At 54.1% G+C, this 17,673-nt stretch overlaps 2 protein-coding genes and 2 non-coding genes across 4 annotated transcripts in view; 1 reads left to right on the forward strand and 3 right to left on the reverse strand.

The window, feature by feature from the left end:
- Positions 1-9,227, reverse strand: part of MYO1G (myosin IG) — a 28,604-nt gene extending 19,377 nt beyond the window's left edge. Inside the window, exons 1-6 of the mRNA XM_014526555.2 lie at positions 8,621-9,227; positions 8,470-8,537; positions 6,036-6,901; positions 4,458-4,609; positions 4,000-4,085; positions 2,422-2,546 (exon numbers count right to left, since the gene is read on the reverse strand). Of these exons, the coding sequence (XP_014382041.2) occupies positions 2,422-2,546; positions 4,000-4,020 (146 nt within the window). The 5' untranslated portion in view covers positions 4,021-4,085; positions 4,458-4,609; positions 6,036-6,901; positions 8,470-8,537; positions 8,621-9,227. The remainder of the gene's footprint in view (positions 1-2,421; positions 2,547-3,999; positions 4,086-4,457; positions 4,610-6,035; positions 6,902-8,469; positions 8,538-8,620) is intronic.
- On the reverse strand, positions 7,585-7,721 carry LOC112548302. Its single transcript, XR_003092114.1, has one exon. It is a non-coding gene; the product is annotated as a small nucleolar RNA SNORA9 (small nucleolar RNA).
- On the reverse strand, positions 8,649-8,818 carry LOC112548303. Its single transcript, XR_003092115.1, has one exon. It is a non-coding gene; the product is annotated as a small nucleolar RNA SNORA9 (small nucleolar RNA).
- Positions 9,228-13,701: 4,474 nt separating the features above from the next.
- The window catches only part of CCM2 (CCM2 scaffold protein), a 77,260-nt gene continuing 73,288 nt past the window's right edge, over positions 13,702-17,673 (forward strand). The window contains exon 1 of the mRNA XM_006037220.3: positions 13,702-13,846. Within this exon, the coding sequence (XP_006037282.1) occupies positions 13,817-13,846 (30 nt within the window). The 5' untranslated portion in view covers positions 13,702-13,816. The remainder of the gene's footprint in view (positions 13,847-17,673) is intronic.

Genomic DNA, 17,673 nt, shown 5'->3' on the forward strand with positions numbered 1-17,673 from the left:
GCATGCACACGCAGACACACACGTTAGCCATGGCATCACCAGTGTACCCCATAACAATCAACGAGTGCACTCACACGCATGTGCACACACGTGTACAACGCATCGCTAGCATGCCCCATAAAAATCAGCAGGTGCACTCGCTCACTCACTCGCACACGCACTCATGGCAGCACGTTGCAAGCCTCTGATGCCGTGCCCCACAGTGCCCAGCCCCAGGCTGGCTATGTCTCCATCCCTGGCTGCTCCCCATTGAGCCCCTGCATGCCAGTTACCCCAGGCAGCTGGGCAGGGGCACGGGGCTGGTGAGCAGCAGCGGGCAGGATGTTGGCAAAGCCAGCTCTAGGGGCCTTGGAGCCGTGGACATGCCCCAGGGGTGGGAGGGGAGAGAAGCTGAGGGGGTGGAGGAGGGCACCCCCATCCCTGGCTGTCCTGTATAGGATGACGGGGCTGGCAGGCACCAGAGAGCACAGCAGGGCACTGAGGTCCTGCCCAGCCAGTCCTGAGACCCCAGGAGATCTGGAGGCAGTGGAGGCCTGGCCAGACATGGGAGCTGATGCCTGCAGGGGTGTGGCGCCAGGCCAGGCCAGGCCATGACCCCAGAAGGCTCACACGGGACCAGGGGCCGGAGGGGTGAGTGCAGGGAGTGCCTGGGAGGCAGGGTTCTCTCCCCAGCTTGGCCCTGCCTCAGTTTCCCCATGGCACAGAGAGGGAACTTGCACGCACGTACCCGAGCCTGTGCGTGTGCCGGCCGGGGGGCGGTGCCAGGGCCCAGGCCCATTGGGGCATACTTACCTGGCAGGAGAGACACCTTGATCCAGTCGGAGGTTTTCGGCACAGAGGTGTGCGGTACTGGCTGCCCCCCAGGGCAACACTGGGAGCCTGGGGCAACCCTGCAGGGCTTGAGGCAGTGAGGCTGCATCCCCAATGTGCTCATGGGGGGCAGGAATAAGGGGATGTGGGGAAATGGGCTGGGCTGGGCTGGGGGGGCATGCTGCCAGGAGACTGGCACCTGCCTGGCCTGTCTCCTTAGGGGCCAGCAGTGTGCGGTACTGGCTGCCCCCCAGGGCAACACTGGGAGCCTGGGGCAACCCTGCAGGGCTTGAGGCAGTGAGGCTGCATCCCCAATGTGCTCATGGGGGGCAGGAATAAGGGGATGTGGGGAAATGGGCTGGGCTGGGCTGGGGGGGCATGCTGCCAGGAGACTGGCACCTGCCTGGCCTGTCTCCTTAGGGGCCAGCAGGAGCCAGAAAGCTGCCACTGGGCTCAGGGAAAGGGGCTTTGCCCTCCTCCATGCCCCCAAGGCCCAGCCAAGCTGCCTCCCTCCCTCCTGGACCATCAGCATCCTCCTCCCGGGCACACGCTCCCCTCTCCCTCGCTGTAACCCCCCAGCACCTCCCGCTTCCTGCCTTCACTTGAGCGGTTGCTTGGAGACCACAAGGACTTGGAAGCAACAGCTACTAGAGCAGCAAAGGGTGTGCACGCACCCACGCATGTGAGCAGGTATACACATACATGTATACGCACACAAGCATACACACATATAGGCGCACCCACATATGCACATGCACACACAAGTGCACATATGCATGCACATGAGTGCATACACACATGCATAGGAGCACACACCTTCACATGCATGCTTGCACACACACGCAAACACCCCCCCACCCCCAGAGTGACGACAGCCCAGCACTGCAATGCCCCAGACTCTCTGCAGGAGGCTGCAGGTGTCTCACCCCTGTGCCGGGTGCCCTTGGTCCTGGCCAGCCCCACATCTGCCCTGGGCAGGGCAGGGCTCCTGGCTGACAGTGGCTGCTCTCCCTGGAGCGCTGGCCACCCAGGAAGCCCAGAGGCTGCAAGGGACCTGTGACCAGGGCAAGCCAGATGCTCCCTGTTCCGGAGCAGCAGCAGCCCTAGGCTCTGACCCCAGCCAGGAGAGCCCCCAGGCCCAGGGCATGCACCCAGGCTCTGCCAGGGCTGCTGCTTCCATCTCTGGGGTGAGGCCCTGCTGATGGCAAGCAAGGTGCAGCCGCCCTGCTCGGCACAGCACAACCAGCCTGAAACTGGAAGTAGGGAGCACGTCCCAGCTCCCGCTGACGTCACCGGGGGACGTCTGGGTAACTACTGCACTGGGGTGCGGCCCGGCTGCCGGGAGTCCCTCGGTGCAGAGGGGGAAGTCCCATGGGAATTTTGCTCCCCAACCTGCCATCAGGGCTCCTGCTTCACCCCAGCACTAGGCAGGGATGGACAACAGCTCTGACCACCCCTGTCGCGCTCCTGATCCTCCTGGAGGATGCAGACCAACTGCGGACCCCCAGCCCAGCCTGAGGATGGACTTGAGCCATGGCCTCCTAGCCCCCACACCCTGCCCTAGGTACCATGTTGGTTAGCATGATAAGCAGCATGGTAGGCAGCGGGTACCTCAGCTTCAGGTTGGCCAGGAACTGCTCCATGGTCACCTCGTCGAGGAGCACGAAGTCAGACTTCCCCAACTCGAGGCCCTCCAGCTCGGCCATGCTGCTGGGCAGACGGGGCTGGGGCCGGGGCTGAGGAGAGATGCAGACAGCAAGTGCAAGAGGAAAGAGGGCTTTCAAAACCAGCCAGCCCGGCACACGGCTTCCTGTGCGTGGCGGGGAAGGGGCGTTGCCGGCGGGGCGGGCCGCGCAGGGACCCCGGCAGGGGCCCTGCTGCCTGCCTTGCCCGGTGCTGCGAGGGGCCCCTGGCTCAGATAGCCCCCACCTGCACAACATGCATGGGATGGGGGGCCTGTCATAGGCGCCATGTATGCCAGGGAGCTGGTGACAGCATGCCCCAGTGCAGGGGAGTGTGGGCAGGGGCAGAAGCTCTGCAAGGTGGGATGTGGAGAGGGCCATGGGCATATGCCCCAAAGCGGGTGGATTTGAGGGGTGCCCTTGTGTCCAGACTCCCAGCCTGGCTGAGGGGGATTCTTACCAGGCCCTGGGACACCCCAGCACGGCCCCAGATGCTGGGTGCCACATTTTCTCCCTGCCCACATTCCTGCCTCAAGCCAATACCTCCCTGCAGGGAGCCGCACAGAGGCCCTGCCAGCCTGGGCTATTGCAGAACAGCTAGGTGAGGAGCACAGAGGGGCACTGGGGACACAAACATCCTGTGCGGTGGATGCAAAAGGCTCTGGTCTGGGCCTTTTGCATCTGGGCAGGCAGGGCCCCTCAGCAGTGCCAAAGGCTGGGGGCAGGGCACCAGGCCCCATTCTACATAAGCAGCTGCTTTATCAGCCCAGCTTGCATGGTGCACTGAAATAGCTGCTCAGCGCTTCGTGACGCCCAGCCCTGCCATGACTCATTTCCTCCCTGTGACACTCGGCAGGCCGTGGCAGACGCGGGACCACGCAGCATCCTTCCTGCTAATGGGGGGGGCTTGCCCTGCAGCTCAGCCTCCGCCACGTCTTCCTGGGACGGTCCCCGCGGGACGTGTGTGGAGGGGGGAATGGCCCAGGGGGTTTCTGGGCTGTCGTCCCAGTGACGCTTATCAGCAGGTGGGTTTTTTCTGCTGGATGGTGGGAATCCACCAGCTCCCACTCACAGCTGGGCGCACCCTGTAGCCGGGTCAGTGTCTCTGTAGTCCCCGGGGCGTATATACGGCACTCTCTGGTCCGAACAGGGTGCAGGGGGGTCCAGCTCATCGTTTCTGTCAGATAAAGCCTGGCCCCAGCTGGGCCCGTGAGGTCAATCTAGTCCAAACCCTGGTCCTGACCCAGCCCTGCTTGGCCCCCTCCTGTATCCTCAGCACAGGCTATGCCAGGGGCCAGCATGCTGCGTGCGCCAAATGGGAATGCATCCTCAGGGTGCAGAGGTACTGACCCCATCTGGGGCAGCTGTGTGCGGCCAGTTGAGAAGGACTGGACTCTCAACACCATTGTTCGTACACGCCCTTTTAAGAGAGAAGCTAAGGATCAGGGGATATAGGAGGATTGCTCGATCCAGAGGTCAGCGCCCCTACCTACAGGCAGCTACATACCATATTGTTCTGATTATACATCGGCCTTGCATAGAAGTCGACCCCATGTTGTCAGGTCCAGTTTCAGGAAAAACCATGTTTCCCTGCTGAATAGAAGTCAGTAACTGCAAACAGAGACCTCAACTTACAAAATCCCCCAGAAAATCCAACAATGGGAGGCAGGGACCCAAAGGGTTAAACACAGCACAAACAGGATAAAAAAAGCACCTTCAGAAGCAAAGATAATTTTGCCCGAGACTCCCCAGGTTGTCTCCAGCCTCAGATTCCAGATCAAGAGGGATATTTTTAGTTAGAACAGAAATGGTTCACAGGTTTAAACAAGGACAGGTTAGGTATGGATTGTAGTCCTGGATTCAGGCTTTATGTGATGCAAGAGCCTGGGTCTAAACAGCCTTAATTTGAGGTGCTCCAAATGATGGTTTTGGAGCAATGTGGGGTTGTACATGTACCATCCTTACCTGCAGGTGACCTCCCCCAGGCAAGGCACCTTCAGCTCAGCTGTCTCTGGGGAAGGAAACGTATTGCTGGCTGCTAAATATTTTAAAGGTTTCAGTTGAGCGCAGAGGAGTGTCCAGATCAGAAGCCACCCAAGCAATAGCTGCACGGTCCTCTGCAAGACAAGCAAGCCAAAGAAAGCACTGAAGCCCAAGGGGCGGTTTCTGAACGCCTACACTTCTGACCCCTGGACAACCCTGTGGGGTTTCCTGCCCACTCGCACGACAGGTCGTTTCCTGGCTCTATGGCTCCCCTGACCTGCCCCAGAGCTGGGTCCCAGGGTCTGGAGGACTCAGGTTCCCACCAGTTTCATAGGGTTTCTGAGCTCCCATGCCAGCAGGGCTGTGGGGAGGGGGTAGTGCAAGTTACCCAGCCATTGGGGTGCTTCTCTGAGGGAGCGGAGTCTGCTACAGCCATGCCTGAGCAGATGAGCGTGCACAGCACCTGGAAAGCCCCACTGGCTGCCCCTCGAAGGTGCCATGTATTGTCCTTAACCGACCAAAAGGCCACTCAGCACGGCCCAGGGAGAGCACGAGGGTGCTGCTGGCAAGTCAGACCCACGCAAGGGAAGCAAGGGGCCCAAGCTCCCCACTGACAACAGCACTAGGAGCATGGCACCTCAGAGAAGTCAGGCTTTAAGGGACTTGGCTATAGGCAAAAAGACAGGCAGTGGCAGAGCTGGGACTGGCAACTCAGGCTCCCAACTCCCACTACCGTATTGGGCTTACTCCACGCCATGCACAGGGACATCCACCCAAGCCTGGTCATCAATCTAGCTTCTTCTCCCAGAGGTATCGGGGAGTGATTCATTCCCCTGTAAAGGAAGGTCACCCTGCTTTTAGTGACCTGTGTGGACACAGAAGACTCAAATGCAGCTAGCTCCGAGGGCGACTACACAGCAGCCTCTGCCGAGAGCAAGAGACTGGAACTGGATGCCTGGGGTGGCACTGGGCCAAATGGGCTGTCTTGAGCAAATGGAGAAGCTGGTTTGGCCCACTGGGAAGGAAGGCAGCTTGCACGTAAGCTAGAGCCCACAGTTCCCCAGTCAGCATAGGTGTGTGATACCACACTGCCACAGAAGGGCAGCTGTGGTGGCGAGCCACCCCCAGGAGCATCATGCTGCTTGACAGCTGTTAGCAAGAAGCTGTGGTTCAGCCTGCATCTCCTCTGTACAGGGAGTGGCTTTGCAGGGAGGGGGGGAGGATCTACAAAGCCAGAGCAGAGCTCTTGCAGGCAGACCTGCCACAGCTTTTACGAAGCCAGGCCTTGTAGCCTCCCCAGAACAGACCAGGACCCGCAGAAGGGGCTTTGGCACATGCTCTCAAGCCAAACAAGGAGGGAGGAAGGGCTTGAACAAGAACATCCACCACCTGGGGGGGGCAATGCCCAAACCCAGCACCAGGGCTTGGCAGATGTCAGAGGCTTAACACCTGCAGGCTTCAGGCTATTGGGGAGGTCTGGCCCCGTGATCTCCAGACACCAGGGAGCAGAGGGTAATGGCAGCGAGCAACACAAGACATACCGCAGCTCTTGACACTTACTTTCGTGGCGTGGGTGTCATCCCTTGGATAGGGCTGAGGGAAGCCACTGGGTTTGGAAGCAGGACAGCAAGCCAGGCTTTACTTGTTTATTGGTATTTGTACAGAATCAAAGGGGACGCATGCCCAAGGCGAGGCCCATCCTTACAGCAACAGGACCAAGGTACACAGCAGCCCACCCCGACAGTCAACAGGACTCGCACCTGACTCCCAGACCTGGTACCACACTCTGGAGGCCCACGAACCAGGACTCCCTGAGGAAGAAGAGCTTGATCTGCAGCTCGAGACGTCGTGCACAGAGGACGCTGCTGCTAGCCCCAGCTCATATACTGAGAAGTCAGGTCCCGTGGCTGTCCCGACAGCAGCTGTAGCCCCACAGCCTGAGGTGACTCCTCACAACAGGGCTGTCCCCAGCAGGTTAGGGCTATCTGGCTGAGCAGGAGGCCACGTGAAGGCACAGGGAGGTCCCCTTTCACCCCCCATCTTTTTTCCTTCACTTATGTCAGCAAATGTCAAATGCCCTGTGGGAGCAGAGAGCACACGATACAGGCCAGAGCTACAAAACCAGGCAGGGCCACAGAGGCAGAGCCAGGACATCCTTCAGAACGCCTTAGGGCCCAGACACTGTATGAGAAAGTCTTTAGGGATGGCAGCGACCGGCCTCCCACACTAGATGCTTCCTCTGGGGCACTAGCCAGCTCTCACTGAAGGTTATGGAGGATGCTGGAGTCTGTCAGCTGGACTCCACTGCACACGCTGGTTCTTTCAACAGGATGTCCCCTAAGAACAAAGGGCGCTGGCTCAAGTCACGTCTCCTGATGTTTCGCTGGTCGGATCGGGAGCCATCGCTGCTGCTTTTGCACCTGGACCTGCAGCAGAAAGAACAGACATGGGCATGGTCAAGGCTTACAGACTTGTTACCATGGCAACCGGTTCCCACTTAACGGGAAACGCGCGGGAGGATGAACCCAAGTGAGATGCAAGCTACCCGCCTCCCACGTGGCAGCTGCCAGCTTGGTAGCCAGCAGCCTCTGCGGGGGATCAGCACCGCTGCTGCAGGAGCAGGTAGGGCTCGGGGCGCTGGGTAAGACACCTGTTCCCTGCAACGCCCTTGCGAAGCGGGATGGCACCATGAATCCTGAGGCTCATTAGCAGGAGACCTGGCATTAAAATTCAAGGAGCCCTGGCTTTTAAGCCCAAGCTGATACCGCTTTGGGGGGTGCAGCCTGCCTCCAAGGCATGTGCTGCTGATAACAATCCAAGCTGGTTTGTCGCGTTACAGAGCAGACCTACCATTAAGACCTGCCAGACGTCACACCTTAAAAACTTTCTGACCACAAGACTTGCTGACTGCTTGAGTAGCTTACCACGGTGAGCCGGGGAGGGCAGGAAGCCAGCAGCTCCGCTGCAGGCAGATTCTACCCTGGCCCCCAACGGGGCTTAATTGGATGTGGCCTCCCAGGTCTTCATCCCACCCGAGAGTCTCATCATTCGAGACTGCCCCAAAGAGCTTCTCCTCTCCCTTCCCTCCAGCACAGGCAGCTCCAGGCCAGAATGTCTGAAATTTTTGTAACCTCGTCCCGAAGGAGAAGCAGAACGAGGCCTCAAACCATCTCAGGGTTGCTCTTGCAAGCACTACAGGAATGAACAAGGTCACAGGCAGACCCAGCCACGCTGAACGGCTTGCGGGAACCCAGAGAGCTCAGGGAAGGCACAGCCTAACACAGCCCCATCTGCGATTTAGGGACAATGAAAGGGAGCAGCCAGCTGTCCTATGCCCAAGGACGTCAAAGGTCCGAGCACGCGGTTAGCATGGGGGCAGCCTCTTCACTTTGAACCTACAAGCCGGGACACGTCGTGCCTTCCTAAAACGGCTTCCTGCTTGAACAGGGCAGCACGAAGGAGTCCTAAACAAGCAGGGCGTCATTCACTTGAAGATCAAACGATGGCAGCACAGCCAGAGAGAACGTACGGGGACGGGAAGCCTAGGAAATTAGGGTTGGAAGGGACCTCAGGAGGTCACTGAAGTCCATCTACGCGGAGGTTTTACAGCACCACGTAATTAACTCTACACAACCCAGCTTGCCTACCCGGAGAAGAGGCAGCGCAGAGGCCTCTCCTGGGATCTGAGCATTAGATATGTGCACGCTAGGATATCGGGAAATACCCGGAATAGCCACGGCAGCAGCGTGTGGAGTTTAGGACTCCACCTTGGCTGAACCTGCCCTTTCCCCCCCCTGCCAGGAGGGGCACGAAACCACAGCCTGACTTGACTGGCAGACAGAAGCCACAAGCGCTCCCCCCGCCTGGGGTTCGTGCGAAGCGATTTCTCAGAAGCAGATTGCGGTCAGGAGGCTCCAAGAGACAAAGCAGAAGGGGAAGAAGAGAGCGGAGAAGCCCTTCCCTCCCAGAGGATCTGGGCTTTCAGCTTCCTTACCAACGTGAGCTCTTCTCTTCAAACAGCGCCGCCGGGAAGCCACAGGCTGCAGATACGGAGGCGACGCGCTAAACCCGAAGGAAAAGCAACAGTTTAGACAGCGCGCGCACGCGAGCAGACGGAAATCGGGACTTCTGGCAACCCGACGAACCGAGATGGCAGGAGGGGTTTATCGCCGGGCATGTCTGAAATGTCTATAACCTTGCTCCAAACCAGCGAGCGAGCGAGCGAGCGAGCGAGCGAGCGAGCGGCGCGGAGCAAGGCCTCAAACCGTCTCAAGGTTGCTTTCGCAAGCGCTGCAGGAACGAGCGGGGTCACGCCAGACCCGGCCACGCTGGGAGGCTTGCTCGCGAGAAACCAAGCGGCATTCGGCGCCGACGCGTCCTCGGAAGCGGGTCCGGATTTTTACCTTCTCGTTAGGCCGGCGGCGCCGTTTGGTGGCACCCCGCGGGACCCAGCCCGGCTCCCGGGCGCGGAGGCGTCGCGCCGGCACCCCGGGACGTGCGGGTCTCTGCACGGAGACGATCCCTTTTTATTCCACCCGCTGAACAGCTGGGGGAATTGGTCTTTGCAAGCTCTGGGGTGCAAACGCCGTTCCCGAAAGCTTGCAAACACCCATTTTTGCACGATTTACCCCCAAAACGACCAGCTCCGTGGGGGGGCGTCCAGGCCCAGCACCTGCGCAAGGGAAAAGGCGGCTGCGTTAGGGGCTGCCCCCGCCCCGGCTCGCGGAGAGCCCCGGGGGACCTGGGCCCTCCGTGGCGTGTGACGTCACACGCCCGCTCCGCCCCCTGCGTGCCTCCAAGGGGCGGCGGCGTCCCCTAGCGGCCGGGAGGGGTCGCAGCAGCGAGTGTGCGCATGCGCGCCGCCTCTCGCCTGGCGCACGTGTGTCGCCGCCACGTGCGAAGGCGCATTGCCTTCCTTGTGCACTTGTAGCGTTTCCTCTGGCTGCTGTTAGGTCTCAGGCCCTAGCGAAGCTGGTAGCAGAGCACCTGTTTTGGGGGGTTGCTTGCCACCTATGTACACATGCACTACATATAGGGTCGTCGCGGGCCAAATTCAGTGCCACCCATCCCGCGTGGAAACACATGTCTGAGCTGCGGTAGAGTGTGTCAATGCTGAATAGGCCTCATCAGCCGTCTTCCCACGCACACATAAGACAGTTGTGGAAAACAACTGTTGTTGTCAGCGAGGACTTGCCGAAGAAGACATACAGAGTATATAGGGTGTAGCTGTGTAGGTCTCAAGGCAATAGCAATCAGAAATCTTGTGGTAGAGGAGATCTTTTATTTGACCAACTAGATAGTTGCAACAACAACAAAAAATTATTTGCAAGCTTTCGGGCTCATGCACCCTTCCTCAGGCAAAGGAGAATGCAAAGACTGTAAAATTTCTCCCAGGTAGAAATGAAACTTCATATTGCACAGGAGAAATGGAGGACGCTATAAGTTCTCCTGGGTGGAAAAGTTCATTTTATACAAATTAGGCTTGGATAAAAGTTGGAGCAGTCTATTTACCTCAGAGGTGTCTGAGGGCAAGCGAGAAGCAATTTTCTTTCAAGAAGCAATAGTCAAGATCCTGCTTGCCCTCAGACACCTTTGAGGCAAATAGACTGTCCCAACTTTTATCTGAGCGTAATTTGCATAAAATTAACTTTTGCCCCCAGGAGAAGTTGTACCATCCTCCATTTCTCCTGTGCAATATGAAGTTTCATTTCTACCGGAGAGAAATGTTACAGTCTTTGCATTCTCCTTTGCCTGAGGAAGGGTGTGTCTGCCCAAAAGCTTGCAAATAAAGACTTTTTTTTTGTTGCAACTATAGTTGGTCTAATAAAAGATATCACCTCTACCACAAGATTTCTGATTGCTTTTACAGGGTATATATGCAGCTACTGAGGTAGACAGCACATTTATCTGGTTACACAGCCTGTTCATACATGCACGTGTTTGTATATGTATAGCTGCATATACACGTACAGAGCTGCCAGCATTCCCACTTTGAGGAAGGAAGGGAGATCAGTCCAAGCAATATTTTAAACAGTTCATTGAAGTACTGAGCAAAATCTTTAGAGCATTGTGTTTTCAAAATGCCTTCAAAAACTGGAAAGGAGGGAGTCTCCTTCCTTATGAAATAAGGTCATGTCTACAGAGGGAGTTTGCCCCAGATCCAGTTGCTGGTGCCCAACCCAAGCAAGCAGCAAGTGTAGACAGGCCACGCTGAAGTACATGTGAGTGCAGTTTACCTTCATATCAAACTGCCCTGGTGCACACAGTAGGGCATGGTCATTATTCCAGCTAGGCTGGGCTGCTCACAGCTGTTTTCTGTCCTGTAAAAGAGCTAAAGAAAAGATTTATCAACATAATACACTGCATAGAAGGGTATCTGCCACGTGTTGTTCTGGAGAGCCTGTTCCTAATTATAGTTCTAATTATGTCAAGTTAGGCACGTGCTTGTTTCTGCAGTATTATAACGCTGCAGTTAGATTCTGTTACATTCAAAATCTCTGGTTTTGCCCCTTTTGGAATACTGCTAAACTCCTGGTCAAAACCTATGGAATTGGCTTAAAAAATTGTTGCATTCAAAATGTAGGGTTGTTTTTTTTTTCAGTTTTCAGGGTCGTCCATGGTTCCAAACTTTTTTTTTCCATTGTGGGATTATCTTAAACACTCTCTCATAAGCATGCACCCCCAGGAATTGGGGCATTAAAAACATTATACTGTTGGTTCCATAAAATATATTACCCTAAGAAATACTTGCATGGTGTAATTTCTGGGCCATTGTGGCTACCACATTTCTCTTACACTACTGGCATTGAAAGTGACAGCGGATATTGTGAGATTTGTAGTGACATTGCATAATTTGACATTGCATAATTAGGCAGCACTCTGCAGGTAGCTTTGACTTTGAGAATTGGTAAGCCCTGCAAGCCAGCAAAGGTACCTTTCAAGACGGAAGCAGTTTTTCTGCAAACTGATTCATTAGAAAATCAATTAAAAAATGGCCTGTACACCTCCCTTAGGAAGTCATTATGCTGCTGAGCCGGGCAGCAGCTTCTTGTTGGCTGTATTCATTGTCATCAGACCACTACTGAGTCAGGACGGAGGGCACGTGTCAACGATGTGTGTTACTGGCTGTAACTGTCCACAGCTGCGCTGGGGGATTTCAGTTTCTTGCCTTCTCTGGAGGTAGTCTGTGCATAGACCTCTGCTAGTCCATAACTTATTGAGCAGGGCTCATTGCAGAGCTGTAGGTTGAAATCAGGAGGATGAACAAGGCAGGATTGGTGATAAGCTTGAGAAGTAATGAACTGTTTGTTACTAGGCTGTGCTTGGCTTGTTCTGGTCAGACCTGATGAATCACAGTCATTGAAAATTAGGGTTGAAGAGAGCTCAGGAGGTCACATCTAGTCCAACCCCTGCTCCAAGCAGGACCAGCCCCAACTACATCATCCCAGTCAAGGCTTTGTCTAGCCGGGTCTTCAAAACTTCCAAGGATGGAGAGTCCACCACCTCTCTGGGTAACCTGTTCCAGGGCTTTACTACCCTCCTTTGGTGAAAGTTTTTTCCTAATATAGTATCCAACCTCAACTTCCCCTGCTGCAACTTGAGCCCATTGCTCCTTGTTCTGTCATCTGCTACTACTGAGAACAGCCCAGCTCCATCCTCTTTGCAGCCCCCCTGCAGGGAGGTGAAGGCTGCTATTCAATCCCCCTTGGTCTTCTCTTCTCCAGACTAAATAAGCCCATTTCCTCAGCCTCTCCTCACCAGTCATGTCTCCCAGCCCCGCAACCATTTTCATTGCCCTCCATTAGACTCTCTCCAATGTGTCCACATCCTTTCTGTAGTGGGGGGCCCAAAACTGGACATGGGACCCCAGAAGTGGCTTCACCAGTGCCAAACAGAAGAATGTCTTTCATTCAAAAGCTTCTCTTAGAATTCATAGATTTCATAGACATTGGGGCAGAAGAGACCTCGAAGATCATCAAGCCCAGCCCCCTACCCCAGGGGCAGGAAGTCAGCTAGGGTCAAAGGATCCCAGCAAGATAAGCATCTGAACGTTTCTTGAATGAGTCCAGAGTAGGTGCCTGCACCACATCTGGAGGGAGTCTATTCCAAGTCTTGGGGGCTCGGACCGTAAAGAAATTGTTTCTTACATCCAGCCTAAAATGATCCTGTAGGAAGTTATGACCATTGGTCCTTGTTTTTCCTTAGGGCGCTTTGGTGAACAGACGTTCTCCCAGATCCTGATGCACACCCCTTATGTACTTATAAGCAGCTACCAGGTCCCCCCTGAGCCTGCGCTTTTCTAGGCTGATTCCTTCTAAACTCTTCATTCCGCAGGTGTTAACAACCCTCTCTTCTTTTAATAGCCTTGATGTTTCACCCATCAAGCCATCCTTTGTTCTGCAATTCTGCTGTCCGTTGGCTGCTCCTGATGACGAAGATCCTATTTCACAGCCCTGTAGATTGTTTTGAGCTCATTCCCAGGAAGATACATTTGGTTTTGCTTCAGTCTTAAACTGAATCACACAGCCATCGGCCACTGGCATATTAGTAAAGCTTCTAGTTTATTTTTAACTAGAGAAAAATATGTGTTGTTTTCTATGCGATGACGCACCAGGCCATCTGCACCCGTGTTCAAAACTCTGGATCTGCCCACGCGTGTAGATGGGCTTTTGTAGAGACTGGGAATAAACTGGAGATGATCCCAGGATGTGGGGACCTGGTGCAGGTGGGCCCTGCCATAGGATGAATGCCCCGGGCAATCGCTATTTGGAGGGGCACGGGCACACCCGGCAGAGGGGTGATGGCAATGGGTGTGAAGTGAAATTACAGCTATACATATGATCCAGCATCATAATGGATAATCACTTTTTTTTCCTGATACAGGCAAACCCCAACTTAACGCTGTTTCGCTATAACGCTCCTTTTAACTCGATACCCGATTCCACTTGGCACTCAGTGAGTTTCGTTATAATAACGCTCGCCCTTGCCATCTGGGCTCCAAGAAGAGGGCCTGCTTCTCCCCTCCGCCTCCATGCAGCCTCGAGGGCTGCCCTGAGCGAGCACGTGGGTGGGCGTGGCCAGAGCCAGCGTCAATGGCAGGGAGGGGGAATGGCGCGCATGCGTAGCAGCTGCTCCGCGCGCCGCGCCTGCGCAGTCCGAGCGCCTCCTGCCTCGGAGGACTGACGTCAGTCCTCCCGGGAGGCGGGGCGGCGCGTTGCCTGCCGGGAAGCCGACGCCCAAGATGGCGGCAGGATTGAAAAGTTGTTGCCGCCGCTGAGCGCGGGGGAGGAGCGGGGCGGCCGGCGGTGGCTCCGGGATGCCCGGGGGCGCCGCGGCCCGACATGGAGGAGGAGGGCAAGAAGGGCAAGAAGGTGAGTGCGGCTTCCCACACCCCTCTCCACTCCACTCCCGGTCTGCTGCTCTGCTTTCTGCTCCACCCTCTTCCCCTCGCCTGACCTGCTGCTCCGCTGTCTGCTCCCCCCCCTTTTTTTTTACACATTTTTAATTTTGTGTTTTGTACCCAACTCTTGTTTTCTGCTCCATGTCTTTTTTTTTTTTTTTATTTTTTACCTGACCCACTGCTCTGCTTTCTGCCCCGTCTGCCGCTCTGCTTTCTGAGCCCCTTTCCCCTGTTCCCTCCCCGGTTCGCACCGCGTGTCAGGCTTGGAGACGAGAAGACGCACCGGGGGGGGGGTGGAAAAAACTAAACGTCTTGGCTCCCAAATGCTCCCCCGGGGCTGGGAGACCTGAACCTCCCTTTCCGGCGGCCCGTGTCCCCGGGGAGCGAGCGCGGGGCGCTGGCGGAGACGTGGCGGCATCCCTGCAGGCTTTGGCGGTGAGGCCGGGCCGGGTGCGTGCAGCCTGCGAGGGGTTAAATTGCGGCCCCCTGCCCCGCACCCGAGCGCGTTGCTTGTCGAGCTTGTGTTTGCGTCGAAGTATTATCGGTAGACCCGGTTCGTGTACGAAGTGCTATGCCAAGCTCCCCCGGAGGCTTCTTCGAAAGGGGACAGGAATAACGACGGCTTGCCCGTGTCTGTGTAATAGCCTTATTGGGAAGAAACTGCTGTTTATCTTCCACTTCCCTACATGGCTTTCTGACCGCTCTCTGCCTTCTCTCTCCTGACACCGATAACTCCTTCTTTTGTGAGGACGGTGCTCTGGGAAGATGGTAGCTCAACCGCCCCGGAGACTGCAGTCTCTCTAGCCGTAGGTCGAGTGCGGTCTCCGTCAGAGCCGTGGCGTTTCATAGACGTTGGGGCTGGAAGGGATCTCGGAAGATCATCACGTCCAGCCCCCTGCCCCAGGGGCATTAAGTCAGCTGGGGTCACAGGATCCCAACAAGATAAACGTCCAGTTGACTCTTTGACTTCAGGAAGGCTTCTAAGGGCCAGAAGGCAGGTAATTGATGCTGAAACCTGCATGCTTAAGCCTGCAAGGGCAGCGTCGTATGCTGATCTAGGAATATAGCTGTAAAGAACAATACCGACGTACTTGCTGCTCATCCCAGTAGTGACTGTCCAGTTGGCCCATGGCTCGTAAGGGGCTGCGAATGGAGGATAGACTTTCCCCTCTGGCTTGTGATGACACAACTGTGGGAAACGAGCTATTTTTAGGACCGTATTTTGATTGTCGATACTTGCGGTAACCATTCTTTCAGAAGGTGGCAGCAGAGTCTCGACACTTGGGGATCAGAGTACCAGCGTGTTAGAAACTCGGCAGAACTTTTTCCTCTGGTCTAGAGTTAGTCGCCCCAAATCAACTAGGTGATGTTTCCATTGAAACTGATAGATCCTAAAAATGCACAAGCAAACCCCAGGTATTCCTCACTCTCTAGAATAAGACCTCTTTCAGATGGGGACGGGAGAATCGAGGGAGTTAAGTAACTTGTCTTGATTATATCATGGCCTGTCTCGGAGTTGAAAACAGGGCTGACAACTTTTATCCCCATTGGTGTGCTCTAGTTGCTAGATCATCGTAGAAGAGAATGCTATAATTAACATGAGCATACTGAGGTAATTTAGTGCTTCTAAATTGCTTCAGAAATGATGTCGTTTAAAGCACACTTGTATTTCTGGTGCTTAAACAATGCTGAACAAAACCTATTGACGTTTGTATCTACACAGAATGGACTAATACCTGGTGGATGTGAAGGGAAGGGGGGACCTCCACAAAATGATCACTGTTCGCAAAAGCAAACTGTTACTTGTAACCTTATTTATCTCTTCAAAGTTTTGAATGGTTGTAGTATTGTCAGGAAGCACTAGACCCGCAGCCAAGAGTATATTCAGCTTGGAAATCAGTAAATGATTATCAAAATATTCAGCTTTACTTTCTTTTTTTTTTTTTTTTTTTAAAGCTGCTGCTTTTTTTAGAATGGCATAAAAGTGCAATCCAGTTGCCCTTGGTTTCTTTTTTGCAGCTTTACTAATGCAAGGAAATCCTTTGTGCCTGGAAACAATAGCAAAGAACAGACTTTGGCTTTGGTATACCTAAAAATGTTATGACGTGGGCCCAATATCATGTCTACTGCATGTGCTACAGCTCGGCTATCTAATAACGGTTGCCTCAGCTGGAGCTAGATTTCACACCAGGGTGCTGTTTTTAGAGTTCACTGGGGGTGGGCTTTTCTTAACATGAAGATGTTCCTTAGTCTGCTTACGCAGAAGGTGGGTGGTGATGGCACCTTTAGGGACCACTAACTGGTTTAGAGTGGCTTTGTCTTAGAGAGCCTACTTTGCTTCTCTGAACCAGTTGGTCATCTCCAAGGTGCTACCTTGCCCTGCCTTCTGCCTGCCATTAGACTAACATGTCTGGTTACCTCTCTGTCTAACTGCTTAGACAAGCCCCGAGTCTGGGTAGCAGATGTCCAACTTGCAAAGACCGTTTACAGTATTATGTATTTTTGAGCCACTCTGGATCCAAAGCCCAGGATTTGGATGCAGACACAAGAGTAGGCCGGAGGGGGGCAAAGTTTTCTACCCTAGATCAGAAGGCTGTTTTAAAAGTGGCTTCAAAATGAAGTTGTCTCGGTAGCTAGAGAAGGGTGGGCTTCATCCTCCCTTGGCTGTTTAAGGTTCCTGTCACCATGGCTCTAAACTGGTTCTTGGAGTGTTCCTATCTGTTGCTTTTCCCCAGGACCCTGAATCCATTGCATTATGTGTCTGTCTCCTTAGCTGGTGAGAACAGCATGCAACTCCATTGTATATGCTGTAAAACTCGCAACACTTGGCAGCCCTGACTTAATGACATGACATTTTGTTCCCCAGGCCTCGCTCCATTTTAGAGAAATGTCCATAGGTAGCCCTGGATCAGATGAGCCTCCACGCTGATAATGCTGCACTGCACAGACATCTATATTGTCAGGTTCTGTCTTTAAAACAAGGGTTTACATTTTTCCTTAACCCTAACTTCTATTTGTACTGTGGGATCACCTCTTGTATTACCAGCTATATCAATCCAGACCTGCTGCAAACCTGATGCATGGTAAGCTGGTTGTGTAGACAAGCAAGTCTTTGAAATATGGCCATTGCGTATGCAAGTGTATTATCTGGGTTAACTATTTACAGTTTTCTTCTGCTTGAATTGCAGTGAGAGATGACAGGCTTGAAATAGTCTCTTCTCTAGCATTTAATTACTGGCCAGATTTCTATCTGGATTATAAACCCTCTGTTTACAATTTTGCTTGTTCTAGTACTGGTCATAGTAGGACACAAAAAAGAAAATTTCTGTTCTTGTGGTTGTGTACCAGTTCTTCATTAGTCGAGCTAGATTCCACCATCACTGCACCCATAGTGCTAAGAAGCTGTTATGTAGCAAGTTCCTTTGAGGCCTTGAGTTGCTCCTGCAAATTTAACTGCTCTGTGAAGAGTCCCTTGTGCCAAGTACATGCTAGATTTGATCAGAAGTTGTCTTGGACTCTGTGTAAGCCTCAGCACTTTGCTAGGAGAATTGGATTGTGGCAGGATGAGACTTGGCGTGTGTGTGTGGCATTTCAGATGTCTTCCATAATAAAGACTCTGTGGGTCTCTTCAGATGTAGGACTGCTTTTACCCCCTTTGATCTGTGATTGTAACATCTGATCACCCTTGGGTTTGACTAACTCTTGCATTCATGTTTATGACTCCTTAGATTCATAGATGTTAGGGTCGGAAGGGACCTCAATAGATCATCGAGTTCGACCCCCTGCATAGGCAGGAAA

This window comes from Alligator sinensis, unplaced genomic scaffold (assembly GCF_000455745.1).
Source record: "Alligator sinensis unplaced genomic scaffold, ASM45574v1 scaffold1675_1, whole genome shotgun sequence".
Lineage (NCBI taxonomy): Eukaryota > Metazoa > Chordata > Crocodylia > Alligatoridae > Alligator > Alligator sinensis.